The sequence below is a fragment of the Vicugna pacos genome, unplaced genomic scaffold (assembly GCF_048564905.1).
Source record: "Vicugna pacos unplaced genomic scaffold, VicPac4 scaffold_104, whole genome shotgun sequence".
NCBI classification, from domain to species: domain Eukaryota; kingdom Metazoa; phylum Chordata; class Mammalia; order Artiodactyla; family Camelidae; genus Vicugna; species Vicugna pacos.
In genome coordinates this window covers 6,955,564-6,977,513 of record NW_027328784.1, presented here as the reverse complement: position 1 = coordinate 6,977,513, position 21,950 = coordinate 6,955,564, and the positions used below count along the sequence as shown (strand labels likewise).

Below are 21,950 nucleotides of genomic sequence, written 5' to 3'. Positions count from 1 at the left end.
AAACAAAGTCTACTCAATAAATGGTAGACAACACATGTCGTCATAGCTGCTCATCAGGTTTGGCCCCACGTTACACACTTTTACATGGACATGTGCCATGTGCTGTGATGGGAAACGGTGAGTGGGGACAGGGCCTCTGCTCTCACAGGGCACACAGCCTGGTGGGGCAGGCGGTGTTCAATCATTGCCCTTTTGTCTTTAATATACTTACAAATTATGGGAAATGCTATTTAAAAAGAACAAAATGAGTCACTGATAGTGAAAAATACAAGGACAGTATTTAGGCTGAGGGAAGACAGGGAATCTCTTTGAAGATCTGACACTCCACTGAGACCCAAAGGACAACTCTGGCACTGAAGGTGAAGGGCAGGGACACACTGATAAAGGGCTGAAATCCAGAATATACCAAAATTTCTTTACACTCAACAAGAAGGATGAATAACCTGATTAAAAAATGAGCAAAATGCCTGAACACACACCTCATCAAAGAAGAAATCTGGATGCCAAAGAAGCCTTTGGAAAGATGCTCCACAGCACCTGTCATCAAGGGGATGCAGACTGAAACAGCGAGATACCACTGCACACCTGTCAGAACTGCCAAAATGCAGAACACTGACAGCACCGAATGCTGGTGAGGATGTGGAGCACCAGAAATTATAATGCATTGTTGGTGGGAATGAAAAATGGCCCAGGTACTTTGGAAGACGGTCTGGCAATTTTTTACAGAGCTAGACGTAATTCTAACATATGATCCGGCAACTGTGCTCCTTGGTGTTTACTCGATGAAATGGAAACTTATGTTCACACACAAATCTGCATACAGATGTTAATAGCAGCTTTATTCATACTCAACAGGATTCAGAAGCAACTAAGCTCTTCTTCAGTAGGTGAATGGATAAATAAACTGTGGTCCCGCCAGAAAATGGACTATTATTTGGTGCTAAAATGAAATGAGTTATCAAGGAATGAAAAGACATGGAGGAACCTTAAATGCATATTACCAAGTGAAAGAAGCCAATCTGGGAAGTTTCAGCAACTGTCTGATTCCAACTGTATGGTGTTCTGGGAAAGGGAAAAACACAGAGACTGAAAGATCAGTGGCTGCCAGAGGCTAGAGGGGAAAGAGCAATGAATGAGGTGCAGCACGGAGCATTTTAAGGTCACTAAGACACACGACTCTGTATGATGCTGTGATGGTGGATACATGTCATTGTACATCTGTCCAAACCCACAGAGTGCACAACACAATGTGTAAATCCTAGTGTCAACTATGGGCTATGGGTGATGATGACATGTCAGTGTAGGTTCACCCATTGTCACAAATGTACACTCTGGTGCAGGTGTCAATATTGAGGAGGCTGTGGGGGCAAACTGCAGTTCATACACCCAATCCAGCCCCAGCCACCGCTGTTAATAAAGCTCTATGGGTGTGTGGACTATCTGGCTGTTCTGGCATCTAAACAGTAGAGCTGAGCAGCTGCACCAGAGATCAGGAGGTTTTCAGACCCTGAAATATTTACCCCCAAGCCCTTGAAAGGAAAAGTCTGCTGAGCCCTGTTCTAAATGAATCAAGATTCACCCTGATGAGGCAGGACAGCAGGGCCCAAACCAGGCATGGTTAATGGGGCTGAAGCAATGTTTTAGTTCCAACACATTTGCTGAAGTCCTGCAAGTCCAGTGACAGACTGTAGCCAGGAAGCGTCTGCAGGAGGAGTCGGGAGCAGGCCTTCCCGCCAGGCTCCGGGATGCCGGGGGCCGCGTGCCGCACGGGGGCCACCCGCTTGAAGAAGGTGGACTTGCAGTGGAAGCCGATCAACTCGTAGAGCTCGGAGAGGATGCTGCACGGCTGAATTTTCTCCTCGGAACGCTGAAGCACAGGGAGAAAAGCAACAAGCATCTGAATGAAACACGTAAGTGAAAAAAGACCCATAAAAATGGTTTTCCCTTAAAACAGAGACCCGATGACACAGGAAGGAAGAGGAAGGCTGACTTAGTGCACTGATGGGACCGGATGCAGAAACGCAGGGAAGCAGCACTGTGCAGACACTCCAGACCCCCTCTGGGCCCCACCTCTCCGCATTCCACCTGTCCCTTTACTAGAAAAGCCCGTATTCCCTGAAATAGAGGAATCTGCTACCTAAACATGGGACACAGAGAAGGGAAAGAGGAAAAGGAAGGGAAAGTAAAGGAACAACAGTTCATCTAGACCCTAGGGTCTGGGCGGGACTTTCACCAAACACACAACTTCTCAAAGCACAGAGCGCACAGGGAGAGGCTGACAGAGTGATTGCGACTTCTGCTCCTAAAGCACCCAGCTACCTGTCAGCACACGCTGCGCCCATTACTGAATCATTACAATCATCTCAGAAACAACTACTACCCCGGCTCACAGGCAAGGAAATCTGAAACTCGGGGAGGAATTATTATCATCCTGGACATAGTCCCACAGCCCAGTATTCTCAGAGCCTCCGGCAGACCCTGGGCTAAAATGCTCCTCATCACCACGGGCCCTGAGACTCAGGCTGAGGCCACGTCAGGTCTGCACGGGCCCAGAGCACAGTCTGTGGGACAGGGAATGCTCCCACTCGAAGTGCCAGGTCAAGGCCCTCAGGAACTTGTGTAATGAAACCAAATCCCCAAACTCATTTCCAACCCACTGCCCTGTCCGGGAGGACTGCTCGGCACAACTGCGCTGTCACCTGTGCACAGGCTGAGCAAGGGGCCCAGACAGTGATGTGACATCCCAGTGGAAGTGGCTCGGAGACCACTTCATCACAGGACAGATTCTCCCGGCTTCCAACGTTAACTCTCCATTCCATTTCCAACTGGAAAGTAAGTTTAGACTTGTTTTCCTCTCTTAGAAACAAAGAGAGCGGTAACATCAGAGGGAAACTCAAGACAGAGGAAGAGTCTCCTGGTCATTTGCAAGGATAGGCCGGGGAGGGAACAGAGACAGGGATCAGAAAGACCCGTGTTCCAGTCCAAAGTCTGCACGTCACTCGCTTTGACAGTTTCCTTTTTAATACAGGTGATAAAATCTAATTATGATTTTTGGGAAAACTAAATGAAATAACGTATTCCACTAGCATAGGTGTAAAATCCTCCATGAGTGTTCCAGAAATGGACGTGATCGTGGTTAGTTACTGTCTGCCAATTCTTGTGTTCTCAGCTCACATCACCCAACCAGAGATGTGCGAGAGATTGCCTCACCAGCCAGCAGCCTTCTCCAACTTGGAAACTTACAGTGTCCGAAGAGCAGGCAGTGTTGGATGCTTTGCGGCACTCTGGAGGTAGCACTCCAGTGATGACTTTAAAAAGCTGGGGAGAATTTAGGGGACCATACAGTTCAAATACAGAGTACTCATTCCATGTCTACAAATATTCATCTCTAGCCATGATGAGTAAGAGAGGAAATACATATTCAAACATACATCATTTTCCCACATAAGTGCATCAAAACAATTTGGAAAGAGTGTAACTTTCTTCTCTAGATCACACAGCGGGGATTACAAGGTTTGTACTGACAGCCCTACTTGTAAATCATCTGCAAACGTAACTGGGTCCACTATCAGTCATCATAATTTGAAGGGAATGTTAGAAAAGAAAAAAGCCAAGCTAATACTCTCCAATCTTTTGTTTGGTTACGATGTCACAGAGGAGATGGACAGCTCAATAAGGAACCACTCTGCCGTGATCACGGAGCCGGGGAGCGGGATGTGCGGCAAGATGTATGACGCAGCCGCAACTGTGCCCATGATTCTAGGCAGGTACCCAAAGTCACCTTGACAAGGTGTGAAACGTTTATGCCCACGTCCTCATAACCTGACATGTATTAAGGAGAAATGGAAACTTATAAACGGCCAATACCCTTGGTGGATACACCGTCCAAAGAGCAAAGTCACAGTTTGACAACTGGCCATCCCGGTACCTTGGGATTCATTCTTGAAGAACCTTAAAAACCACTCCTCTGTCCTCAAGAAGTGCTGCCTACTAGTCCTATCTTTGGCTCATGGATACCACATGTTGAAGTGAACTTCAATGTCTGCACAGATTTGACTGTCTTTCTCCAGGTTCACTTGTCCATTCTGAAGAGGCCTGAGCTAAGTCCAAATACCTTAAGATTAATTCCCTCCAGTGACAACTCAACGAGCCTGTAATTACAAGCCAACTGAACAGGACTGTCCTCAGCGAAAAATGTCACCAACCCTTCACTGCTTTCTTAAACTCCTCTCCTGGTTAATTGCAACATACTAACACCACCCTCCACCAAGTTCCCCAACTATGTCAAATAGAAAGTAAGGTCCATAAAAGAGGAGACAACTCCATAGTCACCTTTGAATTCCTAGCATAAAGTAATGTCAATAAATAGAACTATGATTATGGCTTCTTTCCTTTAAAACCTTTCTGGTTATTTAAATGAGACCATGGAAGGGAGGTGTTTGAGTCCAGTATCTTGATCCAGAAGACTCTGGAGGCCTTTTTCAGAATGGCTGTCCACTGATTCATTCAAAACACACCTTCTCTTTCCGGGAGGAGCTGTGATTTTCTGCCATGGGTTTGTGGTCACTCTCATGCCAGAACAGCTTTAAACTAAATCCTTACTTTGGATATGTTATTTTTCCCGCTTCCAAAAAATTTTACTTTCCTTACTTCCTTGCCTTGAGGAATGCTTTTATTCTTTTCTTTCTAATTCAACCTTTTATAAAGCAGGATTCTCAGGATGTGTTTGGCCTTATATAAGAACAGCCATCCAACTCCCAGTGTGAGAGGCCACAGGCTCACCTCCTGCCCTCCTGCCAGGGCAACTGAAACTCAGTTCAGGAGCCAACCGGCACCCCAGGGCTTCTAAGGCTCACGTATCTCCCAGAATCCCTGCTTTCTGGTTTGTCTTGGCTTCTGAGAATTTCCCCTCACTTTCTTGACAATTAGCTGTGCAGCTTGAAAGATGAGGAAGGAAGGTTTTATTTCTTAATCAGAATTTAAAGGAACTTATGTAATGAAGCTTTTCACGAGTTTCTAGAACCCTCCATTGCTGAGACAGAAAACACACAAGATATTTTCTAAATTTAGCTATCATGTGCATTTTTTCTTTGCTTTTGTTTTGTTAACTGCTAATAGACATTTTTTAATTAAAAAATAAAATAAGGTCCCAAATAAGATAGAAAATTGAAGGGGCAAACAAAATTAAAGAGCAAAGACAGAAAAATGATAAGTACTCTACAAAGTTAATAGAATAAATACACTATGGATCAGACCAGCAATTCTCAGTAACAGCTAATTGAAACCTGACCATGAGGTAAAACGTCTCTCCTGTCAGGAGATGACCAACAGAAAATAGAATTAAATCAACAACCTAAAATTCTAAGTCTGGCGAGGTATAGAAGTCTACCAGCTAAGTGTGTCTTCTTCTGGAAAAGAGGGAGACTCACCAGCTCTTTTCTGTGGAGCCTGAGCCCAGGGGAGGACAGTGAAGTGTGTTCTGTAAGTACCCAATTAGCAAAGTGAGTGATGAATAAAGAGATGTGAGCTTTGATGAGAGATGATACTACTATTCACTTGTCCTGTAAAGTATGTCTTCACGTTCAGAGATCAATATCTCAGCAGGAAAATGCACAGCCCGGGATCAGACCACTTCTGTGATTGTGACACTGCACTTAGATGTCTCAAGGGCACCTCCAACTCCACCTGCAAAGAGCTAACTTCACGGTGTTCCTCCCATAGCCATCCTGCCCAGGGCCCTTGGTCGGGGGCAAGGTCTCCCTGCCTCTCCCAGCTCAGGCCAATCACTCACAGATGTGACAAGACCCCTCCTTCAGGGGCAAATTTCCTCAGTCAACGAGATCCACCACCCACACCTGTCCTACCAGGTACTCACTGGCACTCCCTCAGCACTGACTCTGTGCTGGGGACCATGCTGCACACTGTGCACACGTTATCTCACTGGATCTACACAGCAGTCCTGGGAGTTCGGTACATCACTGCTTCTATTGATTAGATAAATTGTTTCACTTCCTTGGGTGTGTCATCCAAAGTGACACGGCTACTGAGCCACAAACCTGGGACTGAAAATCACTTGAAAATTGAACACTGCTACACCTCGCAGCCACCCTACTCTGACTCATCACATCACCTCCTGCCGAGCCTTCTAAATGTTTCTAAGCATTCTACAAGACAAAAGTGATCTACGAGAGCATCGCACTAGCCTACTTAAAATCTGTCAATGACGGTCCACTGCTCTTAGGAGAAAGCCCCACCGGGCCTGAGCACAGCCCAACGGCCCGGCATCCGCTTTCCCTGCGTGGCCGCGCCGCCTCACCCACCACGCAGCTCTACACGTGCAGCGTCCAGGACAGGGATGCTGACTCCGTACAACCCGGGGCTCGTCTCACTCAAACAATGATCACCCTCTTCAGTGGTTACCTTCTTCAATACTGAATCTCAGAAAAATATTTTCTCTGGATGAATCAATATCTTTTTCCTTACAACTTCCCATCATTGATAATGAGCTCCCCCCAAAAGAGAGAAGACCTAATCCTCAGTCTCCTTATCTGTAAAGTGCAAATAACAGGGAAATATGAGAGGTTTTATTAGAAGTAATATTCATGTGAGGCTGAGGGACAATTCCCAACATACAGTAAGTACTCAATATGTGCTTACTTAATATTAATAAGAATAGATTACATTCCAGCAACCTTAAATCAATGCTTTATGGCTTTGTCTAAAAGACTACCGACAAACTGTTGGACGAACTGTTTTGAGCAGATCAGCACAAGTGTACTGGGCGAGGTAAGCGCTGACTCCAGTTACAGCTGCAACCAACCAGCACTACGGGGCGGGAGCAGTTTGCTCAAACTCTTACATGTTGCTTGAGCATTTAGTTGTAGTTATTGAATAAAGACAGGTATTATTTACTCAAAGCTCCTGAAACATAAATCTTCAAAGATTGATGCAAATTATGTTTCAAGTACAACACTCTCACTAGAAATTACTTGAAAATTATAGTCTTAGCTCCTCCGCACATCAAAACAGCATTTTCCTAATGTATCTGACTATGTACTCTGAAAGGATTGTTTAAAAGAAATTAAGATGAAGCCATCCTGAATAAGATCTCAGTATCATCTACACAAACCCCACCCAAAGTCTCATTTCTCACTTCCACATAGGTGTTCAGATGGCTTAAGCTGGGTCTTGGTTTCTTATGACACGGGGGTGGGAAGAATTGTGGATAGATCAATGTAGCAAATATAAACCTAGTGTATTTGCTATGTAGGAATCCTAGAAATAAATAAATTGATATATATAGTCCCACCCTTATGAAGCTAAGCCGTTCCATTTACAACTGCATAAAAAATAAAATGAGAGATACATTTAACAAAAGTTTACAAGATTTGTACATTGAATATTTTGAAGTATCACCAAAAAAATTTTAAAATATCTTCATATATGGAAGGCATCCCATGATCATGCAATGGTAGAAAATATTGTTAAAAATGTTAAGACTTCCCAAAGTAATCTACATATTTAATGGAATCCCTATCAAAATTCCAGCTGACTTCTTTGCAAAAATTGAAAAACTGATCCCAAAATTCATATTGAAAGCAAGGGACCCAGGTCAGCCAAAACAATCTTGAAAAAGAAGAGCAAATTTGGAGGACTCACTCAAAGGTTACAGCAAATCTATAGCACTCAAGTCATTATGCTTCTGTCATAAGTTTGGATGCAGAAATCTATGAGACACAATAAAAAATCCTGGGGGGAAACTTACATTTACAGTCAGTTTTCCAGAAATGTGCCAACAACACTCCATTGAAAGTATAGTCTATCCAACAAATGGAGCAGAGACACCTGGGTATCTGAAGGCAAAAGAATGAATCTGGAATCTGGACCCCGTATTTTATATAACAAATATTAATTCAAAATGGATCACAGACAGAAACGTAAAAACTAAATATATGAACTTTCTTAAAGAAGACATAGTATGAATCTTTGTGGTCATAGGATAGGCTATGGCTTCCTAGATACAATACCAAGAGCACAAGTGATAAAACAAAATAGATAAAATGGACTTCATCAAATTAAAATCATTTGTTACAAAGGACAACATCAAGAGTGTGAAATGAAAGGGGAAAGGGGTAGCTCAAATGATAGAGTGCGTGCTAAGGAAGAAAAACAAAATGAATAAATCTAATTACCTCCCCTATAAAGAAATTGTTTTAATGTTTAAAAAAATTAAAGTGAAATGACAATCTGCAGAATAGGAGAAAAATCTTGCAAAGCATATATCTAATAAGAGACTAGTATCCAGGATATAAAACAAATGCTTACAACTGAACAATACAAAGAAAATCGACCCAATTTTTTAATTTGCCAAGGATTTAAATAGATACACAATTGGCCAATAAGCATCTGAAAAGATGGTCAGCATCACTAGCGAAATCAAAATCAAAATGAGATCTCATTTTAAACTCACTAGGATGGTTATAATCAAAACATGGACAATAACAAGTGTCAATCAGGAGGCAGAGAAATGGATACCCTCAATATGCAGCCGTTGGAAAGGGGCAATGGTGCAGCTTCTTTGGAAGAGCCCGATGTTTCCTCAAAAGGTTAGAGTTATGTGGCTGAGCAATTCCACTCCTACATGTAGAGTCATCCTTCAGTGTCCTCGGGGGGTTGGTTTCAGGAACCCCCACCCTGGATACCATAATCCAAGGATGATCAAGTCCCTTTGCAATCAGCCATCTGGATCCATGAAGTGGAAACTACAGATATGGTGGGCCAACTGTACAGCCAACAGAATGGAAATGTATTCTCACAAAAACTTGCACATCAATATTCATAGCAGTATCATTCAGAGTAGCTAAAAGTCACTAAAAATATCCATCCATCAATGAATGGATAAACAAAATTACCAAGAATAGTCCCACAAACTTTTGGTAATTGAATCTTTGACAAAGGAGGTGAGAACATACAATTGAGCAAAGACAGCCTCTTCAGCAAATGGTGCAGGGAAAACTGCACAGCTGCATGTAAATCAATGAAGTTAGACTACCCCCTCACAACATACAAAAAAATGAATTCAAAATGGCTTAAAGACTAAAAATTGTAGACAAGACACTATAAACCTCTTAGAAGAAGACATAGGCAAAACATCTGACATATATCTCAACAATATTTTCCAAGAGCAGTCTACTATAGCAATAGAAATACAAGCAAAAATATACAAGTGGGTTCTAATTAAACTTACAAGCTTTTGCACAGAAAAGAAAACAAAAATTAAAGCAAAAAGACAACCTATGGAGTGGGAGAAAATAGTTGCATTAAATGAAAGTGACAAGGGCTTAATTCCCAGAATATGTAAACAGCTTTTACACTTGATAAAAAAGAAAAACAAACAATTCAATCCAAAAATGGGCAGAAGACCTAAAGAAACATTTCTCCAATGAAGACATACAAATGGCCAATAGGCACATGAAAAAATGCTCAATATCATTATCAGAGAAATGCAAATCAAAACTGCAAACAAGTATCACCTTTCACCAGTCAGAATAGCCATCATTCAGAAGTTCATAGACACTAAATGCTGGAGAGGCTGTGGAGAATTGGGAACACTCCTACACTGTGGTGGGAATGCAGTTTGGTGGAGCCATTGTGGAAAACTGTATAGAGGTTCCTCAAAAGACAAAACCTTGCGGGCCCAGATGACACAGCAATCCCACTCCAGGGCATATATCCGAAAGGAAACGTAATTCAAAAAGACAGTTTCACCCCAATGTTCACAGCAGCATTATTTACAATATCAAGACATGGAAACAACCTAAATGTCCACTGACAGACGACTGGATAAAGAGGTTGTAGTATATATGTCCAATAGACTACTATTCAGCAATAAAATAATAATAAAATAATGCCATTTGCAGCAATATGAATGGACCAGGAGAATGACATTCTAAGTGAAATAAGCCAGAAAGAGAAAGAAAAATACCATATGAGATCGCTCACATGTGGAATCTAAAACAAAAAAACAAACAAAAACAAAGGAACAAAAAGATAAACTTATCTACAGAACAGAAACAGACACAGAGACATAGAAACCAAACTATGGTTACCAGAGGGGAGAGGGTGTGGAATGAATAAATTGGGAGTTCAAGATTTGCAGATGCTGAGTATGTATACAATAAACAGCAAGTATATACTGTATAGCACAGGAGAATATATTTAATAACTTATAGTAACTTATGTTTAAAAAGAATATGAAAATGAATGCAGGTATGTTCCTATTTAACTGAAGTTTTGTGCTGTACACAAGAAACTGATGCAACACTATAAACTGACTAGACTTCAATGAAAATATTTTTAAATAGACCAAAAACGAAAAAAAAGGAAAAGGATATTATCAAACAAAAAGAATAATGTACTGATTCAGGCTACAATATGAATGAACTTTGAAAATTTATGCTAAAATAAGCCCGTCACAAAAGGGCAAATAGTGCCCTTTAAGGTGAACTGTATCTAAGCATTTATTGTACTACTCCTGTAAATTTTCCGGAGTTTTGAAGTCTATCAATATCAAAATAAAATGTATTATTCATTAAAAACTTAAAACGCTTCCTCACAGGAGGGCTTTAATTATTAAATGCAGAAAAGCATGTAAAACTCTTGGAACAACAATTTTCACGTCCACACACAGTCACTGCTGTCACTGCCACTCAGAGTGTGGTGCCAGCGCTGATGAGAGCTGCCTCCACTCGCTCCCCTGCAGAAAGGAGTGAAGGCCTGAGCTCTGACAGGCAGGGTGAGCGTGAACCTGAGTCATACACAGCCACGTTCCAGACTCTGCGTTACCCAACTTTCTTATACAAACTGCAACATGTAATGTAAACAATCTAGAGGGATGTATCTTACAACACAGGGAATACAGACAATGTTTTACAGTAACTATAAATGGAGCATCTATTGTACACCTGAAACATATATTTTAAATCAGCTATGTCTTTATAAAAAATTAAAAAATAATTTAAAAATGTTATCCCTTTAATATTCAATTTGGTTTTTAATTAACTACTAAACAGCTTAGAATATATAAAAGCATTTAAGTGTGATGTTTGTTTACATATTTATTTACTTCAGCCTCCTGCTAAAAGAGAAATTAAACAATTTTTTAAACACAGCTTAACAACCATAACAACAAAAAGGCAAAACTGAGAGTGAAGAGAAAATGGAGATTCAATACTTAAATGAAACCAGGGGGAGGTAAACTCATAAAAATGGATTCCATGAAGTCAGGGCAAGTGTTAAAGGCGGACTAGAAATTCAGCTGTAAGATTCTTGGCAGCTAAAGCAAAAAGAAAAAGATGATGGGGCAGGTGGTAGAGCGTGTGCTTAGTGTGAACAGGGTCCTGGGTTCAAGCCCCAGGGCCTCCACTAAGAGATAAATATACCTAATTACCTACCCCCCAAAAGAGCCCCAAAGAAAAGAAAAAGAGAAATTTCTTTCCAAAAAAATCCTGATATTAAATTTGGATTAAATACTTTAAAAATAAAAGGAAAATAGAAAAGATGAGTGACACTGTGAACAAAAACCCCAGCTGGGCTAACAAGCTAAGTCACAAATCTAAGTGTGATAAGTGTCGGTTTACTGATCTAAGTTTTGCTGGGCTAACTCGTAAATCTGAAGTTCAGTGTCAGTTTACTGGGCTAACAAGCTAACTCGTAAATCCAAGGTCAACAATTGTCAGTAACGTGATCTGTTCCAAATTGATAAGCTTCAGTGTACTGATTCCTTGCTTTTTGTTGTTCGAGCCTTATTGGCTAAAAGCCCCATACTTGTAATTAACCCTATAAAACCTCATGTGCACGTCTTGGATGTGCTCAGGGCTTGGGAACAGAAGCCCCTCTGAGCCCGCTGGCATAATAAATCTCAGTACTCCCACCCTCTGAGTGCTGCTTATTTCTTGGCTGGCCTGTTGTTTCCGTAACAACACAAGCGATAATGCCCGTGAGATAAATCTGCAATGGCTGCTAGCAGGTCCCCATGTCTCATGTGGGAAAATCTGAAACATATTTCTCACCACTCAGAGTCATCCTCAGCCCACCCCACATCTCCCGCTGTTAAATGCAGGAACACACGCAGGGCCCGGCCTTTGCTCTCTCTGTGTCATCACAGTGAGACAGGATGGAAGGGGGCAGAGCAAGCCATTCAAGAAAGACCACAGCAATTAACATCAAAATGGTGGAGAATTCAACCCCCAATAGGTCTTGAGGCTCAGGATGAAGAGATTTAACTTCTAGTGTGAAGGAAAAGCCCAGCTGGGCTAACAAGCTAAGTCACAAATCTAAGTGTGATAAGTGTCGGTTTACTGATATAAGTTCTGCCGGGCTAACTTGTAAATCTAAAGTTTAGTGTCAGTTTACTGGGCTAACAAGCTAACTCGTAAATCCAAGCTCAACAAGTGTCAGTAACGTGATCTGTTCCAAATTGATAAGCTCCAGTGTACTGATTCCTTGCTTTTTGTTGTTTGAACCTTATTGGCTAATAGCCCCATACTTGTAATTAACCCTATAAAACCTCATGTGCACGTCTTGGAGGTGCTCAGAGCTTCGGAGCAGAAGCCCCTCTGAGCCCGCCGGCGTAATAAATCTGAGTACTCCAACCCTCCGAGTGGTGCTTGTTTCTTGGCTGGCCTGTCATTTCCGTAACATTTCTGGAGGCCCCAGTGAGATACAACCACGCCGGCCCCTTGAGCCGCTGGACTGGTGGCTCCGGCCGACCGGGGGACGGGACTCCGGCAGCGAACGAGGTGGCGCCACCCGACGGTATTCCGGGTTCTCTTTCGTGACGGCAACTCGGCCCCCCGGGTGGCTGGGCTACAACCAGAGCCAGACTCCGTGGAGGGACGGACAGACTCACCAGGTGGCCGTCCGGACAAGGTAGGATCCCCCGGGAGGAATCAGGTCCTGTCCCATTGGACAGAAGAGGAGGCTGATCCCCTCCTACAGGCTCTCCGTCTGATGGTAACTCAGACGGGGAAATCAGGAATCAGGTCAGGAATCAGGTCCTGTCCCAGTGGACAGAAGAGGAGGCTGATCCCCTCCTACAGGAAATAGGATATTGGTATTGGTGGGAGGAATGTTGTTAACCTCTGTGTATGTGTGTATGTGTGAGTGAATGAGCGGCCTGTGAAGCATGCGATCAGGCTCGAGTTTGTAGCTCCACGGCATTCTGCTACGGAGTTCGAGTGAGTCCCAACCTGCGGTTCCGTGGTGACCTCATACGGCTCAGGGCGGTATCGGTCCCTCAGGGTCCCGATCGGAGTCAGCGGCTTATACTGACCCGCCAAAGCTAAGAGGCACCTTCGTCCCCGCGAGGGGAGCGGCCAGGCGGACGCAACGAAAACCCTCCCTTGTCTTGTCTGCGACACCGGCACAGGGTGGCTACACTGGGAGGGAAAAGGACATAGCCAATGAGTCAACGCCCCTGTGCCCTTGGAGGCTAGGATGCTATTTCTTTGAGAAAGTCTCCTACCTGACTCTGTCACAGAACACCCGAGACTTATTGTTCCCCTACTGAACTGACCCAAGTAGTGCCCCTTTTGCCTAGCCCCAGACACCCAGGACGTAAGTTTAGAAGATGAATTCCTTCAGGACCGGGCTTGCCCAGCCCTGGAGGTCCCTTTTCTAGTCCATTTGTTTTGCCATCTGCCGTCAGTCCCACGCCCCTGATACGTTAGTTCAGAATATAGAGAGGATTTAATGAAGAAAGTCCCTGAAACTGCTTGAGGCCTTGAGATCCAGAGACATCAGCTGAGACTGGAACCCAGAGTCCCTGACCAAGTTAGCCTTAAAACAACTCATAGACCCAGCAAGAGAGCAGTCTCTCTGGGAACTCCGGTGTTTTGAAGAGTGAAGAAGAAAAAGATATAAAGGCTACCTTCCCAAACATCTAAAGCAACAGAACTATTATCCTTAAATATCTAAAAGAATGGGAGGCTCTAAGTCAAAACCCACCACTCTAGACTGCATGATTAAGAATTTCAAAAAGGGGTTCTCAGGAGACTATGGAATTCGAATGACCCCTGGCAGGCTGCGCACTTTGTGTGAGCTTGAATGGACTGCCTTTGGAGTCGGGTGGCCCTCAGGAGGAACTCTGGACCTAGCAACAGTGCGAGCAGTCTATCAAATAATCACTGGAACCCCAGGCCACCCAGATCAATTCCCTTACATTGACTCCTGGCTGAATATCGCCCAGACTCTACCCCCATGGATTCGGTTTTGCTCGAATGGACCTGGGCAATGCAAGATATTAGCAGCTCAGCCAGTCCAAGCCAAAAAGACAGAAAAAAAACCGATTTTCCAGGGAGACGCAGAAGACGAGATATGCCTGCCCCCTCCATATGCCCCCAAGGCACAAACACCTCCAGTCCCATTGGAGACACCACCACCCTCTGTGTCACCACCTCCCCAACCTGAGGACCCAGAGGCAGAACTCAGCCCCCAGCCTGAGCCGGTAGGAAGGAGACTCCGCTCAGCACAAGCCGTGAAGCCAGCACCACCGGCCCTCCAAATGCCGCTGCGGGAGACACAAGGGCCACAGCAAGTTGGGGAAGACGGGACTGTTCAGCCTGGGCACCCCGTACTCTACTACCAACCCTTTAGCACCACAGACCTTCTCAATTGGCGCCATCACACTCCTTCCTACTCTGAAAAGCCACAGGCTATGATTGACCTCATAGAGTCTATCTTCCATTCTCACCGGCCCACCTGGGAAGATGTCCGCCAGCTGCTTCTGACTCTTTTCAATACAGAGGAGAGGAGACGCATTCTCACTGAAGCACGAAAATGGCTGCAGGGCCGAGCCCCTGGGGACACAATGGATGTTGAGGCGTGGGCCATGACACGTGCCCCTGACACCAGACCAGATTGGGACTTTAACACTCAAGAAGGAAGAGAAGCACTACGTGAGTACCGGGAGGCCATCCTACAAGGGCTAAAAGCAGGAGCCAAGAAGCCAACTAACATGTCTAAAACGACCACAGTGACCCAGAGGCCAGACGAAACCCCCACTGACTTCTATGAGAGACTGTGTGAAGCATTCCGAGTCTACACTCCTTTTGATCCTGAGGCCCAAGAAAACCAACGGATGGTCAACGCTGCCTTCGTAGCCCAATCATACCCAGATATACGCCGGAAACTCCAAAAACTGGATGGATTCGCAGGGATGAACGCTACACAGCTGCTGGAAGTAGCAAACAAAGTTTTTGTAAACCGAGAACGGGAAGCCCAACGAGAAGCAGACCAGCGAATGAAGCAGAAAGCCGCGCTCCTTGCAGCAGCCCTGGGGAAAACAGGCTTCAGCCAGAACCCTGCACCACCCCGGAAGAGGGGACCCCAACCATGGATGCCCCTGGGCCGAGACCAATGTGCATACTGCCGGGAGACTGGGCACTGGAAGAGCGAGTGCCCAAACAGAAAGGATGGAAAGAGAGCACTCCCTAAAAGGCCTACTTATCAGCTGGAGCCACCAGCCAGTAATCACATCGGACTGGCTGGGGTTAACTCAGAATAGGAGAGACCGGGCTCCCTGCCCCTGGGCCCCCGGGAGCCCAAGGTCAAGATGTTTATAGGGGGCCAACCAATGACTTTTATGGTAGACACAGGAGCAGAGTATTCTGTGGTGACCCAACCTGTAGCCCCCCTGACCAAAAAAAAAGGCGACTATTATTGGGGCTACTGGGGACTCAACTGCCCGCCATTTCTGCCAACCACGATCCTGTCAAGTAGGGGGCCATCTAGTGACACATGAATTTTTATATTTGCCTGAATGCCCAATACCATTGCTTGGAAGAGACCTTCTGTCTAAATTGGGGGCACAAATTACCTTTGTCCCCGGGAAACAGGCACATCTGACCCTACAGGGAGAGTCTATGATTCTAGCCATCTCAGTTCCCCGAGAAGAAGAGTGGCGTCTGTATGAGAGCAGAGAACTCCAGGAAAATCCTTGCAAACTCCTGGAAGAGTTTCCATTAGTCTGGGCTGAAAATGGACCACCAGGCTTGGCACATAATCAGGCACCACTGGTGATTGACCTCAAACCTGGAGCCAGCCCAGTCAGACAGAAGCAATATCCCATGCCTCGAGAGGCCCACCTAGGAATCCAGAAGCATATACAGCGCCTCAGACAAGAGGGAATCCTAACTGAGTGCAGATCTCCCTGGAACACACCGTTGCTCCCAGTGAAGAAAGCAGAAGGAACAGATTATAGGCCAGTGCAGGACTTACGAAAAGTAAATGAAGTAGTCACTACAATACATTCAGCAGTGCCAAATCCATACACTCTTCTGGGCCTCATTCCGGCAGATGCCAAATGGTTTACATGCCTAGACCTTAAAGATGCTTTCTTCTGTCTTCGACTCTCACCTGTGAGCCAGCCCATATTCGCATTTGAATGGGAGGATCCCCATACAGGAGGAAAAACTCAACTGACATGGACACGTCTCCCCCAAGGCTTTAAAAACTCGCCCACCTTGTTCGGAGAGGCACTAGCCACAGACCTTGTAAAATTCCCTGGGGAAACATTGAACTGTACTCTGCTCCAGTATGTGGATGACTTGCTGTTAGCCAGCCCCAGTGAAGAGGACTGTTGGAAAGGAACTCGAGCCCTCCTAGGGCTACTCCAAACAACTGGGTACAAGGTCTCATGGAAAAAGGCCCAGATCTGCAAAAAGACAGTCAAATACTTGGGATTTATTATCTCAGAGGGACACCGAGCCCTAGGACCAGAACGAAAACAAGTTATTTGTGCCATACCCAGACCGGAAACAAAAAGGAAACTGAGAGAGTTCCTGGGCGCAGCTGGGTTTTGCCGGATCTGGATCCCCGGATTTTCAAGAATAGCCAAGCCCCTCTACGAAGCAACTGCTGGATCAGGAAAAGAAACCCTCAAATGGGAAACTAAACAAGAAAATGCCTTTAGGCAATTAAAGGAACTACTAACCCAAGCCCCAGCACTAGGCTTACCAGATGTAACACGAGAGTTTAATCTGTTTCTACATGAAAGAGACCAAACTGCTCTTGGAGTCCTAACTCAGAATGTGGGGCCATGGCAGCGCCCTGTGGCTTATTTATCTAAAAGACTGGACCCTGTAGCATCAGGATGGCCACCCTGTTTACGGGCCCTCGCTGCCACAGCCCTCCTGGTCAATGAGGCAGACAAACTCACACTGGGACAGACTTTAAATGTAAAAGTGCCCCATTCTGTGGTGGCCCTGATGAATGGCCCAGGTTACAAATGGATAACTAACACAAGGATGACCCACTACCAGGGGCTTCTATGTGAAAATCCAAGAGTCCGTCTAGAGACTGTGCAAACCTTAAACCCAGCCACATATTTGCCTGAAGGGGAAGGGCAACCTGACCACAACTGCGAAGAAATCATTGAAGAGGTGTATGCAAGCAGGCCTGATCTAACCGACAAGCCCCTGCAAAACCCAGACCTGGAACTTTTCACAGACGGCAGCAGTTACATGCAAGATGGACAACGGCGAGCAGGTTACGCTGTAACAACAACCCGAGAGGTAATAAAGGCAGAGTCCCTTCCCCCAGGATGGTCTGCTCAGCGAGCAGAGATCTGGGCACTGGTCCAGGCACTAAGGGAAGGGAAAGGAAAACGAGTCAATATATACACTGATTCCAAATATGCATTTGCAACCTTGCATGTACATGGAGCCATCTATAAGGAGAGAGGACTTTTGACTGCTGGGGGAAAAGAAATCAAAAACAAAGAAGAAATTTTACAGTTACTGGAGGCAGTATGGGATCCAAAGGAAGTGGCCATTATTCACTGTAAGGGACATCAAAGAGGAAATGACCCTGTGAGCCAGGGGAACAGGCTAGCTGATCAAAAGGCAAGAGAAGCAACCGCCTGGGAACACTCAGTAATTAAAGTTATGGCAGCGCCAGAGCTACCCACTGCCCCAGAATATAGTCATGATGAAAACAAGTGGGCACAGGCTGAACGAGGAGAGAAAAGAAAGGACGGATGGTGGATCATGACGGATGGAAGGGTTTTCATCCCAGAACGACTAGCTTATCGTTTAGTCCAACAACAGCACGAAGCCACACATATGGGAAAAACAGCTTTAGAGGCCCTCTTAAAGCGATATTTCCTAATTTCTCGTCTCCCTACTCTATGTGCATCAGTTTCCCAACGCTGCTTGCTCTGTGCACAAAACAATCCAAAACAAGGGCTCACTGGGCCAATGGGAATACAACGATGTGGATTGGCTCCCTTTGAAGATTTAGAAGTGGACTTTACTGAACTTGGGCCCAATAAGGGATATAAGTACCTGCTGGTTTTTGTCTGCACCTTCACAGGGTGGGTAGAGGCCTACCCCACCAGGACAGAGAAAGCAAGGGAAGTGACAAAGGCTCTTCTCAGGGATGTTATCCCTCGATTTGGAATGCCTACCTCCATCGGGTCTGACAATGGACCCGCCTTTGTGTCAGAAATTGTACAGCAAGTGGCAAAGGCACTGAGCATTCGCTGGAACCTACACACAGCATACCGGCCTCAAAGCTCAGGGAAAGTAGAACGAATGAACAGAACTCTAAAACAAATTATAGCTAAAATCAGCCAAGAAACCCAGCTTCCCTGGGTGGACATTCTACCCCTGGCTCTGTTGCGAATTAGATGCACCCCAAGATTTAATATTGGGTACTCTCCCTTTGAAATCCTCTATGGGCGACCGCCACCTTTAGTCAGGATGAGAAACCCCACCCCAGAAATAGGAAATCTAGGGCTCCACCAACAACTGTTGGGACTAGGAAAAGTACTACGAGAAGTTTGGGGTTGGGTGATAGAGAAAACCCCCATTTCATTAGGGGTTCAAGTGCATCCCCATAAACCAGGTGACCAGGTATGGGTGAAGGATTGGAAAAAGGAACCTCTCAAACCAACATGGAAGGGACCATATTTAGTGGTATTAACTACTCCTACAGCTGTTAAAGTTGCAGGAATCGTCCCTTGGATCCACCACTCCAGAGTCAAGAGAGCAACTGCACCTCAGACAGAGGGTCCCTGGAAAATTGAGAGTGTCCCGGGAGACCCGCTCAAGATCAAGATCAAGAGGGACCAGAAAAGGATCGACGAGCCCTGCTCTAGCCACACCCGGAAGCTGGCTAGTCAACGCACGGCCGAAGCCTGAGGATCAACGAGCCCTGCTCTAGCCACACCCGGAAGCTGGCTAGTCAACGCACGGCCGAAGCTTGAGGAAAGCCCAACGCAGCTGTTAAATATATTTCTTTTGTGCTCCCTTGCCTCTTTCCTTGTTTTCTATACCAGTCTGCGTATTAGCAGTGGGGCTAGCTAGCGCCACCCCACCTGACTGGAACATAGGCCATAAAATCCTGATAGCTATTTTATATCTTCTTATAATTAGTGCCATCACTGCAGCATCATGTCTAAGATAATCATAAGGCTGATGTTACTAATGCTAATGTCCTCACTCTCCTTGGCTGTACAGTGCACCTGCATGGAACCGGGTGACAGGTGGTCCATATACCGGCCTGTATTTTCAGCTTATACTTATCAGCCGAGTCAATGCTATGACTCCGCTTCAGAGTGCACATATCAGGGAAAATCCTACTGGATTGGCACAATTAAGGCTTATTATGTATCTAGCATCAAATGCTATGGCACACCCGGCAAGCTGGTGTGCTGGACCAAGCAAACACATTATGGGATGAGTGATGGAGGGGGCGTACAGGACCAGGCACGCCGGCAAGCAGTCCAACAAGCTGTCCAGAGGCAACACCGGAAGTTATTACCTACCCGGAAGCCAATAAAACTTCCATCTTTAGCCGAGCCTCGGGATCTGGATCCACAAATAAATGGGCTGTTAGCCGCAGTCCATGGGATTCTCAATCATTCCAATCCAGACCTGGCTAAAGATTGCTGGCTATGCTTGCGTCCTGGCCCCATCCAGCACCTGGCTTTACCTCTGACAAACCTCACTAAGACTTTCACCACAACTCATAGCGATGCCGTTTCTACCACTAGGAGTTCCAGGCTGAACTGGGTACAGCTCGCCTACAAGGCACCAGAATGTTATTTCAACAATGGAACTAATCCTTTAGAGGGCAATCTAACTATAAATCAATGTATTAAAATCTCTCACTGTATGGGTCTAGGGTGCCAACCCACACAAAGATGGTGTTCTAATAACGGGACTTATTTTGTATGTGGTGAATTTGCCTACCGGTGCCTCCCTGCCAGATGGGCAGGGTTATGTGCTTTGGCTTATCTCACTCCCCGAATGGACATTATGCCTAATAATCAAAGTCTGCCCATCCCTGTCATAACTCACCAGCATCCACGGAGAATAAAACGAGCTATACAATTGATCCCCTTGCTAGTGGGGCTCGGAGTGGCAGCAGGGGTAGGCACAGGAATCGGGGGCATCGCCTCTTCCTCTTATTACTATTATCAGCTTACAGGTGAATTCAGCCACGATCTCCAACAAATAGCAGAAACCCTGGGAACTCTGCAGAATCAGATTGACTCTCTCGCCGAGGTGGTCTTACAAAACAGGAGGGGTCTGGACTTACTCACGGCCAAAGAGGGGGGACTATGCCTCTTTCTAAATGAAGAGTGTTGTTTTTATGCCAATCAATCAGGGATTGTCAGAGGGATGGTTCAAGAGTTACAAGACCGAGTGGAAAAAAGAAAACATATTTTAGATAAGAGCCCATGGACAGGCCCCTGGGGCTGGACCTCCTGGCTGGCACCGTTCATAGGTCCCTTACTCCTGATTTTTGCAGTTCTGCTGTTTGGGCCCTGTGTCCTAAACTTCCTGACCCGCTTTGTCAGTGAGCGGATAGAGGCTATAAAACTTCAGATGTTAGCCTCCAATTATGAGCCCCTGCAACAGGTAAATGATGATGCTTACTCCAACAAGGGTTGTGAAAGCATCAAGAGGGGGGAATGTGAAGGAAAAGCCCAGCTGGGCTAACAAGCTAAGTCACAAATCTAAGTGTGATAAGTGTCGGTTTACTGATATAAGTTCTGCCGGGCTAACTTGTAAATCTAAAGTTTAGTGTCAGTTTACTGGGCTAACAAGCTAACTCGTAAATCCAAGCTCAACAAGTGTCAGTAACGTGATCTGTTCCAAATTGATAAGCTCCAGTGTACTGATTCCTTGCTTTTTGTTGTTTGAACCTTATTGGCTAATAGCCCCATACTTGTAATTAACCCTATAAAACCTCATGTGCACGTCTTGGAGGTGCTCAGAGCTTCGGAGCAGAAGCCCCTCTGAGCCCGCCGGCGTAATAAATCTGAGTACTCCAACCCTCCGAGTGGTGCTTGTTTCTTGGCTGGCCTGTCATTTCCGTAACACTAGTAGATCCTGAGCTTCATTATACACCCATTGTAATAGTAACATGGTGAATAACACGGCCCCAGGCACCATGGCCGTCACAAGGCTAGCCACAAAAGGTCAAAGGGTGGAAAATGGCCAACTCCCTGGAATCCCAGCCCCTTGCCCTAAGGCTGGTCCTTCTACTTATTAGCATATGAAACCACGAAGCCCAAGAAAAGGAGCAACACAGAGCCACATCCCAGGAACCCCTCTCTCTACCTCTTCGGAGAAGGCCCACACTATTTCTGTGGAGTGTGTGCCTACTTTTAATCTGAGCATCAAACCCCCATACTTCGTGACGTTTCTCATGCCTGTCAATGTATCTCTCTGAATAAATCTACCTTTACTCAACACTGGCTTGTTCTTGAATTCTTTACTGCATGAAGCCAAGGAACAAAATCTGGTGGGGCACATCCCAGGGGCTCAACGGAAGCCTGGGACACAGCCCTTCTCATGCCCCACATATTTTTTCTTGTATCAACAGGACTGGGATGTGAAGTGAGGTCTGAGGCCCCAGCTAAGGGACAGAAGCAGCCT

General features: G+C 45.4%; 1 protein-coding gene across 1 annotated transcript in view; it reads right to left on the bottom strand.

Moving 5' to 3' along the window:
• Positions 1-1,340: 1,340 nt before the first annotated feature.
• LOC140694812 (trafficking protein particle complex subunit 9-like) overlaps positions 1,341-21,950 on the bottom strand; it is a 58,200-nt gene continuing 37,590 nt past the window's right edge. Inside the window, exon 9 of the mRNA XM_072957871.1 lies at positions 1,341-1,867. Coding sequence (XP_072813972.1) covers positions 1,619-1,867 — 249 coding nt within the window. The 3' untranslated portion in view covers positions 1,341-1,618. The remainder of the gene's footprint in view (positions 1,868-21,950) is intronic.